This window comes from Thalassophryne amazonica, chromosome 7 (genome assembly GCF_902500255.1).
Source record: "Thalassophryne amazonica chromosome 7, fThaAma1.1, whole genome shotgun sequence".
NCBI lineage: Eukaryota > Metazoa > Chordata > Actinopteri > Batrachoidiformes > Batrachoididae > Thalassophryne > Thalassophryne amazonica.
Genome location: NC_047109.1, coordinates 83,090,534 through 83,105,034, shown reverse-complemented (window position 1 = coordinate 83,105,034; position 14,501 = coordinate 83,090,534). Strand labels below are relative to the sequence as shown.

Below are 14,501 nucleotides of genomic sequence, written 5' to 3'. Positions count from 1 at the left end.
TTATCACCAAATAGCCTGCTAAGCAAGAGTGCAAAAGGGACGAAAGAGGAACTTAACAAAACCGAAGCTAACAATCTCGATGCTTTAAATGAAACGCGCCTGGAGCCACTGCTGGAGCAGTGTGTGTCTGCATCTCTGAGTTCCAGGACTCGGCGCTGAGACGGAGCTCATAGCGCCTGAATCCTGGAGAAACTGCAAACAGAAGCTGTAGAGATCTGTGCGCACGTCGGTGGACCACCTGCTCTGGTTCCTCGTCCAGAACAAAAGAGGGATCATATCCTTCATCCTCACTGTCTGTCGACACGCTGTGTGCTCCATCTTGCGCCAATTAAAAAAAAACAAAAACCCTAGTGTGCCGTCGTCACTGCTGTATCACATTACTAAGCTATATATACTGATTTATAACAAAACTGTCAAAACAGGGAATAAATATAAGTGTAAAGATGATTGAATATATCAGAGTAGTAAATTCATCAGTCCGTGTGAACGCCGCACATTGACTCGTGCGGTTATTCCACGAGCTGCAGCTGATCCACAACGTGAATTCTGCCTTCCAGAACAGCTCTTTATACTGTATAATCATTTGAATTATCTACCTGTTGCCACGTGTACATACATAAGGGCTGGATTGTCATTCCTACACTCAGTTATATTTAATAAAAAATAAGCGCACGCAGGTGCTGCTTGTGTCGTTGCCGCTGGGTTCAAGTACCGTCGGAAATTAGACAACATTTTTGTTGTTTCAAATTCAGCAGTTGCTTGTAGCAAAATACTTAATTGTATCCACACAAAAGATTAATTCTGTCCTATACAAGGTGCCTGAGCCCACTGAAGCTGACCCCCCACCCAGATAAAAAATCCAAACAGGCTGAGTTTGCCCTGTAATTTCCGATGGTACGAGTGCAGCGGCAGCGCCCAGAAGCAGCTTCTGTACTGTGTGAAAACATTCAGCTGGTCGAACAAAGTCAAACTAAACAATAACGTTACAAAAACTGAACAAACGATTAAAAAAAAACTTTCAGAACAACAGCAAAACGAAACATGGATGAATTGAGGTTTTCGTTGCCCTTTGTTCAAATTTTTCAACAGTTTAAAAACCCTGATGAAGTGCCAGCTGCAGGAACGAAGCTGAACGAAGGTTAAATGATGCCAACGAATGTCCAGATTTCTTGTTTCGTTCTGGCTTCGTTGCCCTTCGTTAAGTGCCGTGTGACTGGGCCATTACATAACCTGTTTAGTTGTGAAACCCATATTGATAATTTATGTACACGCTTACAGCAAAGACTATTTTTTACGTCAACTCAGGGAGTTTTATGTTGACCAGAAAGTCATGTTATTTTATCGGGCAGTGTTGGAGAGCATTATTAGATATGGGATGACAGCATGGTCTGGGAACTTATCGGTTCAGTTAAAATCAAGGCTTTCTCGTCGACCGCCATGGAGGTTATGGGGAGGACCGGAAACCTTCCCCTCTAGCCCATCTATGTGCAGTCTGTCTATAGGCAAGCACAGAAATACTCTGTGATCCGTCCCACATCCTCTATCAGCAGTATGAATTTTTACCATCTGGTAGACAGAGTCCCAAAGTGCAAACTGAACAGATACAAGAACTCTCTTGTTCCCACTTCAACTGTAGACTCCTGAATGCAGCAGGGTTGTCTGGGAGCAGCGTTAGGGGCTTGTGCACAGATGTGTATGCATACGTATGTATACATATGCATATGTACAACTAAGGTGTGTATGTTAGCTTATTACCTGTTTTAATCTGGTTTTTATCTGTTTTATTATGCTGTTTTAATTACAAATTATATTATGGGTAACGTGCAATATGCTGATGAATTTTCCATAGGCATGCAAGCAGTGTACTGTTTGTTGTTGTATTGATTTTTGAGACAGAAATGTTTGCAGAACACTTGAAGTCCAAGACAAATTTCCCTTTGGGGACAATAAAGTCTATCGTATCATACTGAAGAAAGAAAGATGGCATCTGGAACACTGACTTCAGTTATATTTCCATGTTTAGAGTTTGTTTCTACACTTGTATGAGGAAACGTGACCACAAATCAGTTACTCATACACAATCATGATGGAGGTGCACCATTACAACCCTACCAAATGTCCATCTGAGTCTTACCTAAGGGTTAGTAAAGGTCTATCATCCACATATTCCCCATCATTCCCTACCTTTCCAGCTTTTTCTAGTTCCTTCTTGTCTGCAGCAGCATGTCCACCGAGCAGCTTTATCTGCACAGCGCCAGCCACGGCCATGATAGGCACCACAGCCAAGATCAACATCGTCAACTCCCAACCATTCACAAAGGAAATCAGAATTGCGGTGCCCAGGTTAGCTACGTTCTGTGCCAATGTGGCCATGCGGACGCCTGTGGCCTGAGGGCAGGTCAATGGTGGAAGGAAGGCAAACAGCATTACAGATCTATTTACAAGATGATTTGTTGTTGTTGGCATTGTGAGAGAAATCTGTGCATGTTGCGCATTATTATATTTCTTGGGTTTACCCCTTGTACTTGAGAAGCATCTGTGGCTAGTCGGGTAGTTAGGGCACCAACACTGTTTTTGGGGTCATCAAACCACCCAAGGTCCTACAAAAACAAAAAAATCCTGGAATAACTAAGCAGATTTTAGACATACTCTCCCCATTATTTATTGTGTTTTATACAGGTGGACCTGTGTACCCAGAGCACTACGAATAGGTTGAACTACAACTCCCAACTGAACATAGGTGACCTTATACAGGTGTAACCCCTTCAGTTGATTAGACTGACTGACTTCTAGGTTACAAATGACAAACCTGTTTTTGTTGATGTGCAATGCGCTAATAAAACTTGGTTAAAAAAAAAAAAGACATTAAAAAGATTTGCATGGATCTAAGTGTGCAGGACTTTTTTTTTTAAATTAAACACATACTCTGCTAACCATCACAACACAATACTTAAAAGAAATTGCTGTGGTAAAGATCTTTGTCTTTACTCACCTGTCTCATCATGGACTTAAAGGCACCGAGTCTCAGTTTCATGGTCAGAATCTCACCAGATTTCCCAAAACAGAAACCCTGTACAATGTTTATATGTTGAAAACATGAGCACACATGGACAATCATGGCATGAACTGCGGCATACTGTGTTTATTCTGCAACATTGTGATCTTAAAGTGTTTATGTGTGTAGATATTTGTAGATGCTGCCATAAATTGGTGTTACGTCTATGCTTTAGAGTTATTGTAATGAAATAAAGGTTGAGATGGAAGGAGTAAACTATGTCCTGTAAAGTACAGTTGTGTTTACCACATTCACACCTGCAGAAACATGGCAACAAAGGTTCCACCTCCAATAGCGATGAACATGAATGAAAAGAACTGGGATTGTTCCCTGACCTCTTCTTTATTTGGATTTGCAAATACCTGAGAAGTTGAAACAGAACCCATTTGTGACGTACAGTTTTGTTTATTTATTTTTTCAAATATGGATGAATGCTCGTGCGTCTACATTAACACTTAAAAGGATCTTACAGCAATGATCTTGGAGAAGACAATTGCAAAAAGTGGCTGCATTGCTCCATTGATGGTGGCACACGTGATTCCCACAAGGATGTACGGCCACTCTGGAAGGTTGAGACGCAACACTTTGAAGAATGACACCTCAGGAACTTTGTCATCCTACAGATAGACAAGTGAATCAAAAACCCCTGCGAAACACAACAGTCTGACAAAGTGACACAGCGACATGAAACAAGAGTTTTGGTCAATGAATAAATTACCTGAAGAGTTATTGGGTGACTAAGTGAGAGACTGAACATGTACATTCAGGTCCATAGGTATTTGGATGGTGACCATTTTTGAAAATTTTCCTCTGTACACCACCACAGTGGACCTTAAAGAAAATGATCAAAATACCCTTGTTGTGGAGAGTTTCAGCTTTAATTCTACATTAACCGTTTGGGAATAAAAGACATTTTTATACACTTTAAGAGGCGACAAATAATTGGACTATTGACCGATAAGCAGTTTCATACAGATGTTTGTCTGATCTCTTGTTATTGCGTGACAAGCAGATAAAATTCTGATAAGTCCAAGATGGGAAGCATAAGGTGAAAGCAGTATAGTATGGTCATGTATATCCGCCAAATGAACTGCATCACTGATGTTTGTAGATGTCGTGACTGCTGAGGGAAAACAGCATCATGAATTCAGAAGTGGATAGATCCATGCCACTTGCTGAAATTCAGCCAAACACTGGCAAACTGCTAGGACGGTGCTTGCCAGTACAGATGAATAATGAACCAAAACACATTCCCAAAGCAACACAAGAGCTTTTCCATGCAAAGCAATGGGATATCCTTCTTCAATCAATTACTCTACTGAGCTAAACCCAACAGAGAATTTTCCACTGCTGAAGACAAAACTGAGGGCAGAAGGACCCACAAGCAAACACCAACTGGTGACTACAAAGCATCTCAAGGGAGGAAACCCAGCATTAAGTGATGTCCAAGGGTTCTGGATTTCCAAAAGACGTTTAAATATTAATAATCCTTGTAATTATGTTAGTTTACCTTTGGCCTCACTTAACTGTTTCGACTCATCTCCACTGTGGTGGTGTACAGAGGCAAAATGACAAACTGTCCCTGACTCAAAGGGATGCATAATTCCTTATCGTTTCCTCAAAATGTCCACACCCCTGGCCAATCAGAGCAGGTAACCTTGACTTATAACATGACCTCTGCTGGCTGTAGAGTACTAAAGTTAAGATGCTAAATGTGAATCCAAACACTCAGAAATGCTGTTCTGCTGCTCACCTCCTCAGTTTTGTCCTTGTCATCCTCCTCTTTTTGATTCTCCCCCTTTTCTCCTTCTGAGCCAATGAAAGAAGAGCCCTTTGTGGACTTTCTCCTGTACAGAGAGGACTCCGAAAAGGACATGACTGATGGGCTTTTCTCATCCACAGCCTGCTCGTATTCTAACTCCTCGCCATCATCAACCTTCTGAAAAGTCTGAAGGAAAGACAACACTGAAACTACAAATTCCTGCTGGTTTCCCGACAAACTGGACAGTTTAACGCAATCTCTGCACCACACACACATTACGTGAATGAATTGTCATTGTACCTGCATGGTGACCAGCGTGTGGTAGACCCCATGTTTTTTCATCAGTTTGCTGTGAGTGCCCAGCTCAACAACTACTCCTTTCTGGAAGCCGGCGATCATGTCAGCGTTTCTGATAGTTGAGAGGCGGTGAGCCACAATTATAGTAGTACGACCTTGTCTAACCTGTAAACAAAAAGGTTTTTTCAGACTATGAATGTGAGCACTGTAATTGTGATTTCTTACATAATTTCCAAATCCATGTTTAGACCTTGTCGAGTGCAGCTTGAACAATGGTTTCACTCTCAGCATCTAGAGCTGAGGTGGCTTCATCCAGTAGAAGGATTTTGGGGTTGCGGACTAGAGCTCGAGCAATTGCAATCCTTTGTTTCTGTCCTCCACTCATCTGAGTTCCTCGATCTCCTACAAGTGTCTCAAACTTCTGCTCAATGACAAAAGTTTCAGTTTCAATAAACTATTTCTGATGAATTCAGAAGAGAACAAGCCATCAAATTGCAAACATACATCAGGAAGGGTCATTATGAAGTCATAAGCGTTCGCCTCCTTTGCAGCTTGTTCGAGCTCTTCCTTTGTCACGTCAAGTCGACCATATCTGATGTTCTCCGCAATGGTGGTGGCAAAAAGGATGGGCTCTTGGCTCACAACACCAATCATCTCCCTCAAACAGCGCACATTGAGAGAACGGATGTCGTGACCATCTATAGATACCTTGACAAATGGAGGCAAATTAGGGGTTAAACAGTATTTAATGTAATGTAAAAATGATGGAGTTACTTTACCTTCAACCTGATGAATCAGTGGAGAAGACTATTGTGATGAGTGGCTTCAATTATACAACTGAGTGTGGAATCATTTCTGTAATGGTCCATTTTATTTTGTAATGTAGCGATGCAATCCTCAATAAGGTACAATTTAAAAATCACCAGTCTCAATATGTATTACAATAATGTAAGCCTGTATATCCCAGTTATAGAAAGTGGTGAGCACAGTTCAGCTAATAGGTAATTAGCAAAACAATTTTTTTTCATTAACAGATTAGCTTTTAAGCTAACTTTGAAAACCATTAGCAAACCAATTAGCATCCAATCAATTTTGTTCCACTAACTAAGTCAGCTAACTTAAAAATAAATAAATAAATAAATAATTAATAATAATAATAATATGGACAGATTTTCTAAATGTGTCAGAATTCTACAAACTTAGTAATAATACCTGTGGACATGAAAACACTAACGGCAATCGGACATTTGAACTCACTGACATTTGGTAAATTTTCTGTTGACTGAGCAATTACAGAAGCCCCCCCCCCACATGTGCCAAATTCAGTGGACATTGGTCATGAAAGTGTAAATTTTGACAACTGACCAAAATTATCTTGACCAAAGCAAACCATTTCAGAACAAAGCAGTGGTTGATTGTCATGAATATATCAAGTTTGATGGAAATCAACTAAATGACCCAAAAGGAGTAAGGCAACAAACAGATAAATCAAAATTTTGATGTTTGGAACCTCCCTCCAAGACCTTTGTCAAAAGAAATCTCTTAAGGGTCAACTCTGAGGTCATCCTAAATGCACAGAGCAACACTGGTATAAACTGGCCCAGGCACGTTGGGGTAGTGGAACAAACAAATGTTTCTCAAATTATGTCACTTACAGAACCTTCCTGAGGATCGTAGAACCTCTGCAGCAGCTGGATCGTGGTACTTTTGCCACAGCCGCTGCTGCCCACTAACGCAATAGTCTGTCCACTCTTCACGCTCAGAGACATGTCACTTAATACCTAAAATGATAAAGCACATTGACAACATGTTTTCTGCAGACTTTGGGTACGTCTGGGACTGGTGATGAGCATACTTTAACTTCTGGCCTTGAAGGGTAGTTGAAGTGGACGTTCTTGAACTCTATGTTCCCTTTGATACAGTCTGGCTTGAATCCAGCCTCAGCGTAGCTGTCGATAGTTGGTTTCTGTTGAGACAGTAGGATTTCATTTACACCTCAGTGCAGTTCTCAGTGTAACGTGAGCGTAAGCTGTAGTGAGCACCCACAGTGTCCGCAGTGGGCTGACGAACCTGACTCTTTTCATAACCTCAGACAGACAATGGGAGGAAGTGTGTTAGCCGCCCAGGTTAGAGTGGGACTATTTCACCAGACTCAAGATTATATACACAACTCTGTGTTTCACTGTGTGTGTACGCTCACTCTCACACACACACACACACACACTATTCTCTCTTACCCTGCTTGTGACAAAAGCTGAAGTCTGTGTTGTGTCAAAAAGTCAGACTGTTATGTTGCTCTGGGATCCCCCATTCTTCAGAAGATCAAACTGCAGTTTGTGCCCTTTTATTTCTGCTCATGCTTCAGAACATGCATGCTAATTTGCCTACAGCTGTCCACGTGATTATACACTAATCTAAGAGTTGACAAGGTGAAACATTAACAGGCCTGCAGTAACCTAAACAAGGTCACCCCACAGTGACAACGGCATCTTAAATGGGCTTCAGCTAAACAGTGGGGTCTCATACAGTTGTGCTCAAAAGTTTACATACCCTGGTATATATTTTTTTTCCAGACAATATGAATGATAAATACTTTTTTTGCGCTCATAGTTAATGGTTGTGTGAAGCCATTAACTAAACCCCTAAGACCCACAGCTGGGAAATATTAACCAAGTGACCTGTAGTTTTTTTCCTTCCATGCCATCAGCAGGTGCTCTAATTAGAGCAAAATCCAAAATCTCATTACCAGCTCCAAGTTGTCCACAACATCAAAGATGCTTCCCAGAGTGCCAGACTGTTGCAGCACATTAGATAATGCAAACTGACAGCTGCCCAACACAACAGAAATTTGAGCGAAAAAAAAAAGTGTGTGTGTGTGTGTGTGGGGGGGGATTTTTTTTTTCTGTGCACTTTGGAGAAAATCAGTGCATTCCTTACATTGTCAATTATGCTGTACACTTTGTGTGCAGCTCCCCTGGCGCTGGCAAAGGACTGGATGTTGGGAGATGTCTGTCCCACAGCAAACACGCCAATAATCACAGTGAAGAACACCTGAAGACAATCACATACTCTTTACTTCTCCATGTAGTTCCATATGTAACTATAACCTGAAACTAAAACTGCAGTGTGCTTACTGTTAGTACAGTCCCAATGGTGTATTCTCCACTCAAGATGAGTGTACTGCCATACCAGAAGGCCAGAGCATAGGACAGGTAGATCATCAGGAAGGTGAAGCCCATGGCAATGTTAGCTGAGAGTGCCTTCCTTATTCCCATGTTCTTAGCATCCTCCAGGTTCTTTTGATATCTTTGAGGCATACAGACTCAACTGAAATTAGATTCCAATGACAGCTGTGTCTTTAGCACAGACGGATAGTCTGTTAAAAGCACTGATCCATCCTTTTTTAATGGATTTTATTCAATTACAGACTGGGATCATTTTCAAAGACATTAAAGGACAGTGTATGCGAGAGCCTTAGAGAGGCTTTTCTTTATTTGCTTTCTTGTGGAGAAAAACACTTCTCACAGCTTCCACCAACAGAGCATAAAATGAGATTTTGTGAGAAAAAAAAAAAATTCAGGCAAAACCTTGGATTAAAACACTTCAGTAATGATAATCAACCTTTGGGAAGATGAACATAGGTTCAGCATACATATACAACCCTAATTCCAATAAAGTTGGGACATAGTGTGAAATGTAAATAAAAAAAACAGAATACAATGATTTGCAAATCGTCTTCAACCTATATTCAATTGAATACACCACAAGACAAGATATTTAATGTTCAAACTGATAGACTTTTTTGTTTTTGTGCAAATATTTGCTCATTTGGAAATGGATGCCTGCAATACATTTCAAAAAGCTGCGACAGGGGCAAGAAAAGACTGGGAGAGTTGACGAATGCTCAAAGAACACCTGTTTGGAACATTCCACAGGTGAACAAGTTGGAAACAGATGAGTGTCATGATTAGGTATAAAAAGGAACATCCCCAAAAGGCTCAGCCATTCACAAGCAAAGATGGGGTGAGGATCACCACTTTGTGAACAACTGTGTGTAAAAACAGTCTAACAGTTTAAGAACAATGTTTCTCAACATTCAATTCCATCATCTACAGTCCATAATATAATCAGAAGATTCAGAGAATATGGAGAACTTTCTACACGTAAGCGGCAAGGCCGAAAGCCAACATCGAATACCCGTGACCTTCGATCCCTCAGGCGGCACTGCATTAAAAACTGTCAATGCCAAGCCACATTCTGCACGTTACAACAGCGTGGCTTTGTAGTAAAAGAGCGCAGGTACCAAACTGGCCTGCATGCAGTCCAGAACTGTTGCCCATTGAAAATGTGTGGCGCATTATGAAGCGCAAAATACGACAACGGAGACCCCGGACTGTTGAACAACTGAAGTCATACATCAAGCAAGAATGGGAAAGACTCCCACCTGCAAAGTTTCAACAATTAGTGTCCTCAGTTCCCAAATGCTTATTGAGTGTTGTTAGAAGGAAAGGTGATGTAACACAGTGGTAAACTGTCCCAACTTTTTCGAAACGTGTTGCAGGCATCCATTTCACAATCAGCAAAAATTTGCACAAAAACAATAAAGTTTATCAGTTTGAACATTAAATATCTTGTCTTTGTCATGTATTCAATTGAATATAGGTTGAAGAGGATTTGCAAATCATTGTATTCTGTTTTTATTTACATTTTACACAACGTCCCGACTTCACTGGAATTGGGGTTGTACATATGTATATATACACACATACATATGTACACTTAGTGAGTTACCCGTTCTATGCACGGGTAAGAGAGAAGATTTCAGCCATGTCAATGTATATTTCATGTCACTTTAGTTAAGGTGTAGTAAGTCGCATTGTGTGTATGTTATCATTAATTTTCATAGATCAATTTGTGACATTCATCAGACTCAAGTGAATGATTATAAAAATGTGATAGCATGTCATATCACTGCAATGCTCTGGCATGACGTACACAGCAGGGACATTTTAATGGAAAAAAACGCATGCCAGAACTCGCATGCGCCACACGCTGCCCACGTGATGCTTGCTACATGACTTGAGTACCACGTGAACTGCGAAAATAAAGGCTCCAGTGAGTGGGTTGTGATCTAATATACAAGACTGACCATGTGTATGTTCTTGCATGTATACTTTCAACCTAACTGTATGTATATATACATACACAAACACACAGTATTCACAGCACTTCACTTTTTCATATTTTACTATGTTATTTCAAAATGGATGAAATTCTTTTTTGCCCTCAAAGTTCTACAGACAACACCCCATAATGACAATGTGAAAAAAGGTTTTTGTTTTTGGAGATTTTTGCAAATGTATTAAAAATTAAAAAAAAACAAGAAATCACATACATAAGTACTTACAGTCTTTGCCATGAAGCACAAAATTGAGCTCCGGTGCATCTTATTTCCACTGATCATCCTTGAGATGTTTCTACAGAGTAATTGGAGTCCAGTTGATTGGACATGACTTGGAAAGGCACACACCCATCTGCATATAAAGTCCCACAGTTGACAGTGCATGTTGGTGCACAGTCCAAGCAAGAAGTCAAAGGAATTGTCTGTAAATCTCTGAGACAGGATTGTCTCGAGCAGAAATCTGGGGAAGGGTACAGAAACATTTCTGCTGCTTTGAAGGTCCCAATGAACACAATGGCCTCCATCATCTGTAAATGGAAGAATTTCAGATCCACCAGAACTCTTCCTAGAGCTGGATGCCCATCTAAACTGAGCGATTGGGGGAGAAGGGCCTTAGGGACGTGACCAAGAACCTGATGGTAACTCTGTCAGAGCTCCAGTACTCCTCTGTGAGAGAGGAGAAACTTCCAGAAGGACAACCATCTCTGCAGCAATCTACCAATCAGGCCTGTGTGGTAGAGTGGCCAGATGGAAGCCAATCCTTAGTAAAAGGCACATGGCAGCCCACCTGGAGTTTGCCAAAAGGCACCTGAAGGACTCTCAGACCACGAAAAAACAAAATTCACTGGTCTGATGAGACAAAATTGAACTCTGTGGTGTGAATGCCAGGCCACGTGTTTGGAGGAAACCAGGCACCAGTGAACCATGGTGGTGGCAGTATCATGCTGTAGGGATGTTTTTCAGTGGCAGGAACTGGGAAACTAGTCAGGAAGATGAATGCAGCAATGTAAAGAGACATCCTGGATGAAAACCTGTTACAGAGCGCTCTTGACCTCAGACTGGGGCAACGGTTTGTCTTTCAGCAGGACAATGACCCTAAGCACACAGCCAAGATATCAAAGGAGTGGCTTCAGGACAACTCTGTGAATGTCCTTGAGTGGCCCAGCCAGAGCCCAGACCTGAATCAGATTGAACATCTCTGGAGAGATCTGAAAATGGCTGTGCACCGACGCTCCCCATCCAACTTTTAATAAATTTTTAATAAATTTGCAAAAAACACTTTTTCATGTTATCATTATGGTGTGTTGCGAGTCAAATTTTGAGGGGAAAAATGAAATGACTCCATTTTGGAATAAGGCTGTAACATAAAATGTGGAAAGGTGAAGCGCTGTGAATACTTTCTGGATAGACCGTTCGTGTGTGTATTGTGGGTCAATCGCAGCATTAAAACTGGCCCGGGCAGGGGGAGGTCAGGGTTTGACTGAACCGCCCACTTCACCCACTTTCAGCGAGCAGTTTATCTATGGTTTTGTGTAGCAGCTCAGAGTTGGAAAAATGGCTGTCACCTCTCAACCTACAGTAAAAGATATTTTTCCTTTTTTTTTTTCTTTAAAACTCTGAGCCACTCTGTGTCCTCGCTAAAAACAGATGAAGACCTGCAATGCATTTAACAACAAATACTAATGCTTTTTTTCCCCACCCAAATGCACCTGAAGTCTCTTTCTGAGGACGACACGACATAAAAAAAAACACTGATAAAACTTTTTTACCTGTCAATCTGGTCATGTTTCTGCATAAATACATGTTATCCATTCTTCCTTCTCAGACTGTAAACAAAAGGTAAATACAGATGGAAAGGGTGCGTAGAGCGGGGGAGGAATGAGCCCCACCACAACACCCCTTGATTAAGTGTCCACTTTAAGACATTATTATTATTATAATAATAAGTTCAACAACTAAAATGCTTAGAAATAATTTAAATATTAGAAAGAATTTAATAGTTACATTTATAAACAATGTAGGCTCCAAATTGTAAGTTTTACCATTACAGTGCTGTCAACATTTAAATGTGAGGTCAAGAAAGATGTCTTTATTTTATTTTTTTTTTTTATAAAAAAAGTATTTATGTTCACTGAAGTTAAAGGGTGACTACAAAGTGAGTATTGGCAAAACAGGTCATCATTTTCATGTTGAAGTGGCAGCGGGGGCGGGGGGGTTCGGCAGCTGCTGAAAGTAACTAATGAAGTAACGAGTAATCTAACTTAGTTTTAACATGGAGTAATCAGTAAAGAAACCAAGTTACTTTTTGAAGGAGCAATCAGTAATTGGATTATTTTTCAAAGTAACTGTGGCAACACTGGATATGACACACACACACCTGCTTATCTCCCTGCTTTGACCACTGAAGGCAAACACGGTCCGAATCGAAGAGAGCACCTCCTCAGCCACAGCTCCTGCTTTGGCATAAGCAGTTTGCTCTTTGGATGTGAAGGACGTCAGCACCTACACGCACAAGGAGAACAGCATTTTATTTATTTACTCTTTAGATGAACATCCTGAGAACATGCACATATGAAGAACATCAAATCATGGAAATGAAGAGAGAAAGAACAGATGGCCAAAGTTCATTAAACACCAACACTGGTACAGGAGGAGATGATCACTGACAGAGGGGAACGGACCTTACTGAAGAGTCCTGCTGAAACTGCGAGCACAGGACTGGCAGCCATAATGACCAGAGTGAGCTTCCAGCCCGTAGTGAAGCCAATGATGAAGGATGCAAAGAAGGTGGTGAAGGACTGGATCAGCATCCCCACCTTGTCACCAATACCCTCCTGGATCTTGTAGACATCACTGTTTATGTAAATATATAAATACAATTGTCAGTGATTTTGTAGGTGCTGAGGCCCATCAGCGCCGGTGTATCTGCCTTTGGAAAATGTATACATAAATGGAAGAATGATAGTTTCCTAAATAACATTTTACTCCTAATATTTTTTGTCCAGATCCAGATGATAATCATAAAATTGCAAATCACATATCAACCTTTCTTATCATACCATAAAATCTGCTTCAGAAATGCTTCATTTTGATAATCTAGAGTGACTGAATTCAGTTCATCTCATCAAATCATGAAATTAAGAATCTCTCAATTATATATTTTCCATCAAGATACAATAAATAAAAATAGGGCAAGTTATAATTTTTACCTGAGGCCAGAGTATTGTGAAGACTTTGCGTCCGTCCATCTGTCTGTGCTCAGCTTTAATCCAGTCCAATTACTGCCAGACAGAGGTGGGATGAAGTCACTGTCAAGTCATTCTCAAGTGATCAATCTGCAAGTTCAAAGTCAGCTTGCAAACAATTGGTGGTCATTATGACTTGAGACTTGACGATTCATGACTTGAGAGTGACTTGGTGACTTTGTTCCAAATCTGCTCACAGAGTCTTCAAATTCACAGGGAACATTCTTGAGACACAGACATCGGACAAGTTCAAAGATACCACGTTTCATACCGTGGATCACCATATTCTACTCGATAGGCTGGAAAATCATTTTAGGATTACTGGGAATGCCCTTGCATGGTTGACATCATACCTGACCAGTCATTCTCACTGTTTGTACAATAACATGACCTCTAACCTTAGTGACATTAAATCTGGGGTTCCACAGGGGTCCATCTTAGGCCCTCTGCTTTTTTTCCCCTTTATATAGCACCCCTTGGGCACATATTGTGGCATTCTGGGATTACCTTTCATTGCTATGCTGATGATACGCAGTTATACATGCCGATAACTGCTGGTAATCTCATCCACATAAAATAGTTAGAAGATTGCAGAGTTTTTAAGAGTTAGACCTGAAAAGTTTCCCCACACACAGAAATGATCACCCAGGAGACACTGAATTTCTTTATCCTGTACAGGAGAGGACAAACGAGAAGCTCCTTCAGAAAGAACTGTCGTCCGTCCTAAAGGTCCCGCCCATTGCCTCTCCTATTTATTGAATATCGTTGCATACAGCATATAGGAATGATGATATCACAACACAATGGAAAGACACAAAGTCTGGTCTTACATTGATATGAGCCTTGTCTCCTAAGCTTTCCATAACAATGTCAGGTTGCCATGCTCTCCTTCAAGGCTGAACCATTAATCAAAAGTACACATCTGTGATTAGTTAATCATGACCCCAGCCTACCAGTCTG

General features: G+C 40.8%; 1 protein-coding gene across 1 annotated transcript in view; it reads right to left on the bottom strand.

Annotated features, from left to right (window-relative positions):
* Nucleotides 1-14,501, bottom strand: part of abcb4 (ATP-binding cassette, sub-family B (MDR/TAP), member 4) — a 46,141-nt gene that overhangs the window by 9,045 nt on the left and 22,595 nt on the right. Inside the window, exons 7-21 of the mRNA XM_034174826.1 lie at nt 12,978-13,149; nt 12,674-12,798; nt 8,249-8,420; nt 8,052-8,165; nt 6,970-7,080; nt 6,770-6,895; nt 5,619-5,822; nt 5,365-5,535; nt 5,118-5,279; nt 4,809-5,003; nt 3,526-3,672; nt 3,313-3,417; nt 2,993-3,070; nt 2,517-2,600; nt 2,185-2,388 (exon numbers count right to left, since the gene is read on the bottom strand). Of these exons, the coding sequence (XP_034030717.1) occupies nt 2,185-2,388; nt 2,517-2,600; nt 2,993-3,070; nt 3,313-3,417; nt 3,526-3,672; nt 4,809-5,003; nt 5,118-5,279; nt 5,365-5,535; nt 5,619-5,822; nt 6,770-6,895; nt 6,970-7,080; nt 8,052-8,165; nt 8,249-8,420; nt 12,674-12,798; nt 12,978-13,149 (2,170 nt within the window). The remainder of the gene's footprint in view (nt 1-2,184; nt 2,389-2,516; nt 2,601-2,992; nt 3,071-3,312; nt 3,418-3,525; nt 3,673-4,808; nt 5,004-5,117; nt 5,280-5,364; nt 5,536-5,618; nt 5,823-6,769; nt 6,896-6,969; nt 7,081-8,051; nt 8,166-8,248; nt 8,421-12,673; nt 12,799-12,977; nt 13,150-14,501) is intronic.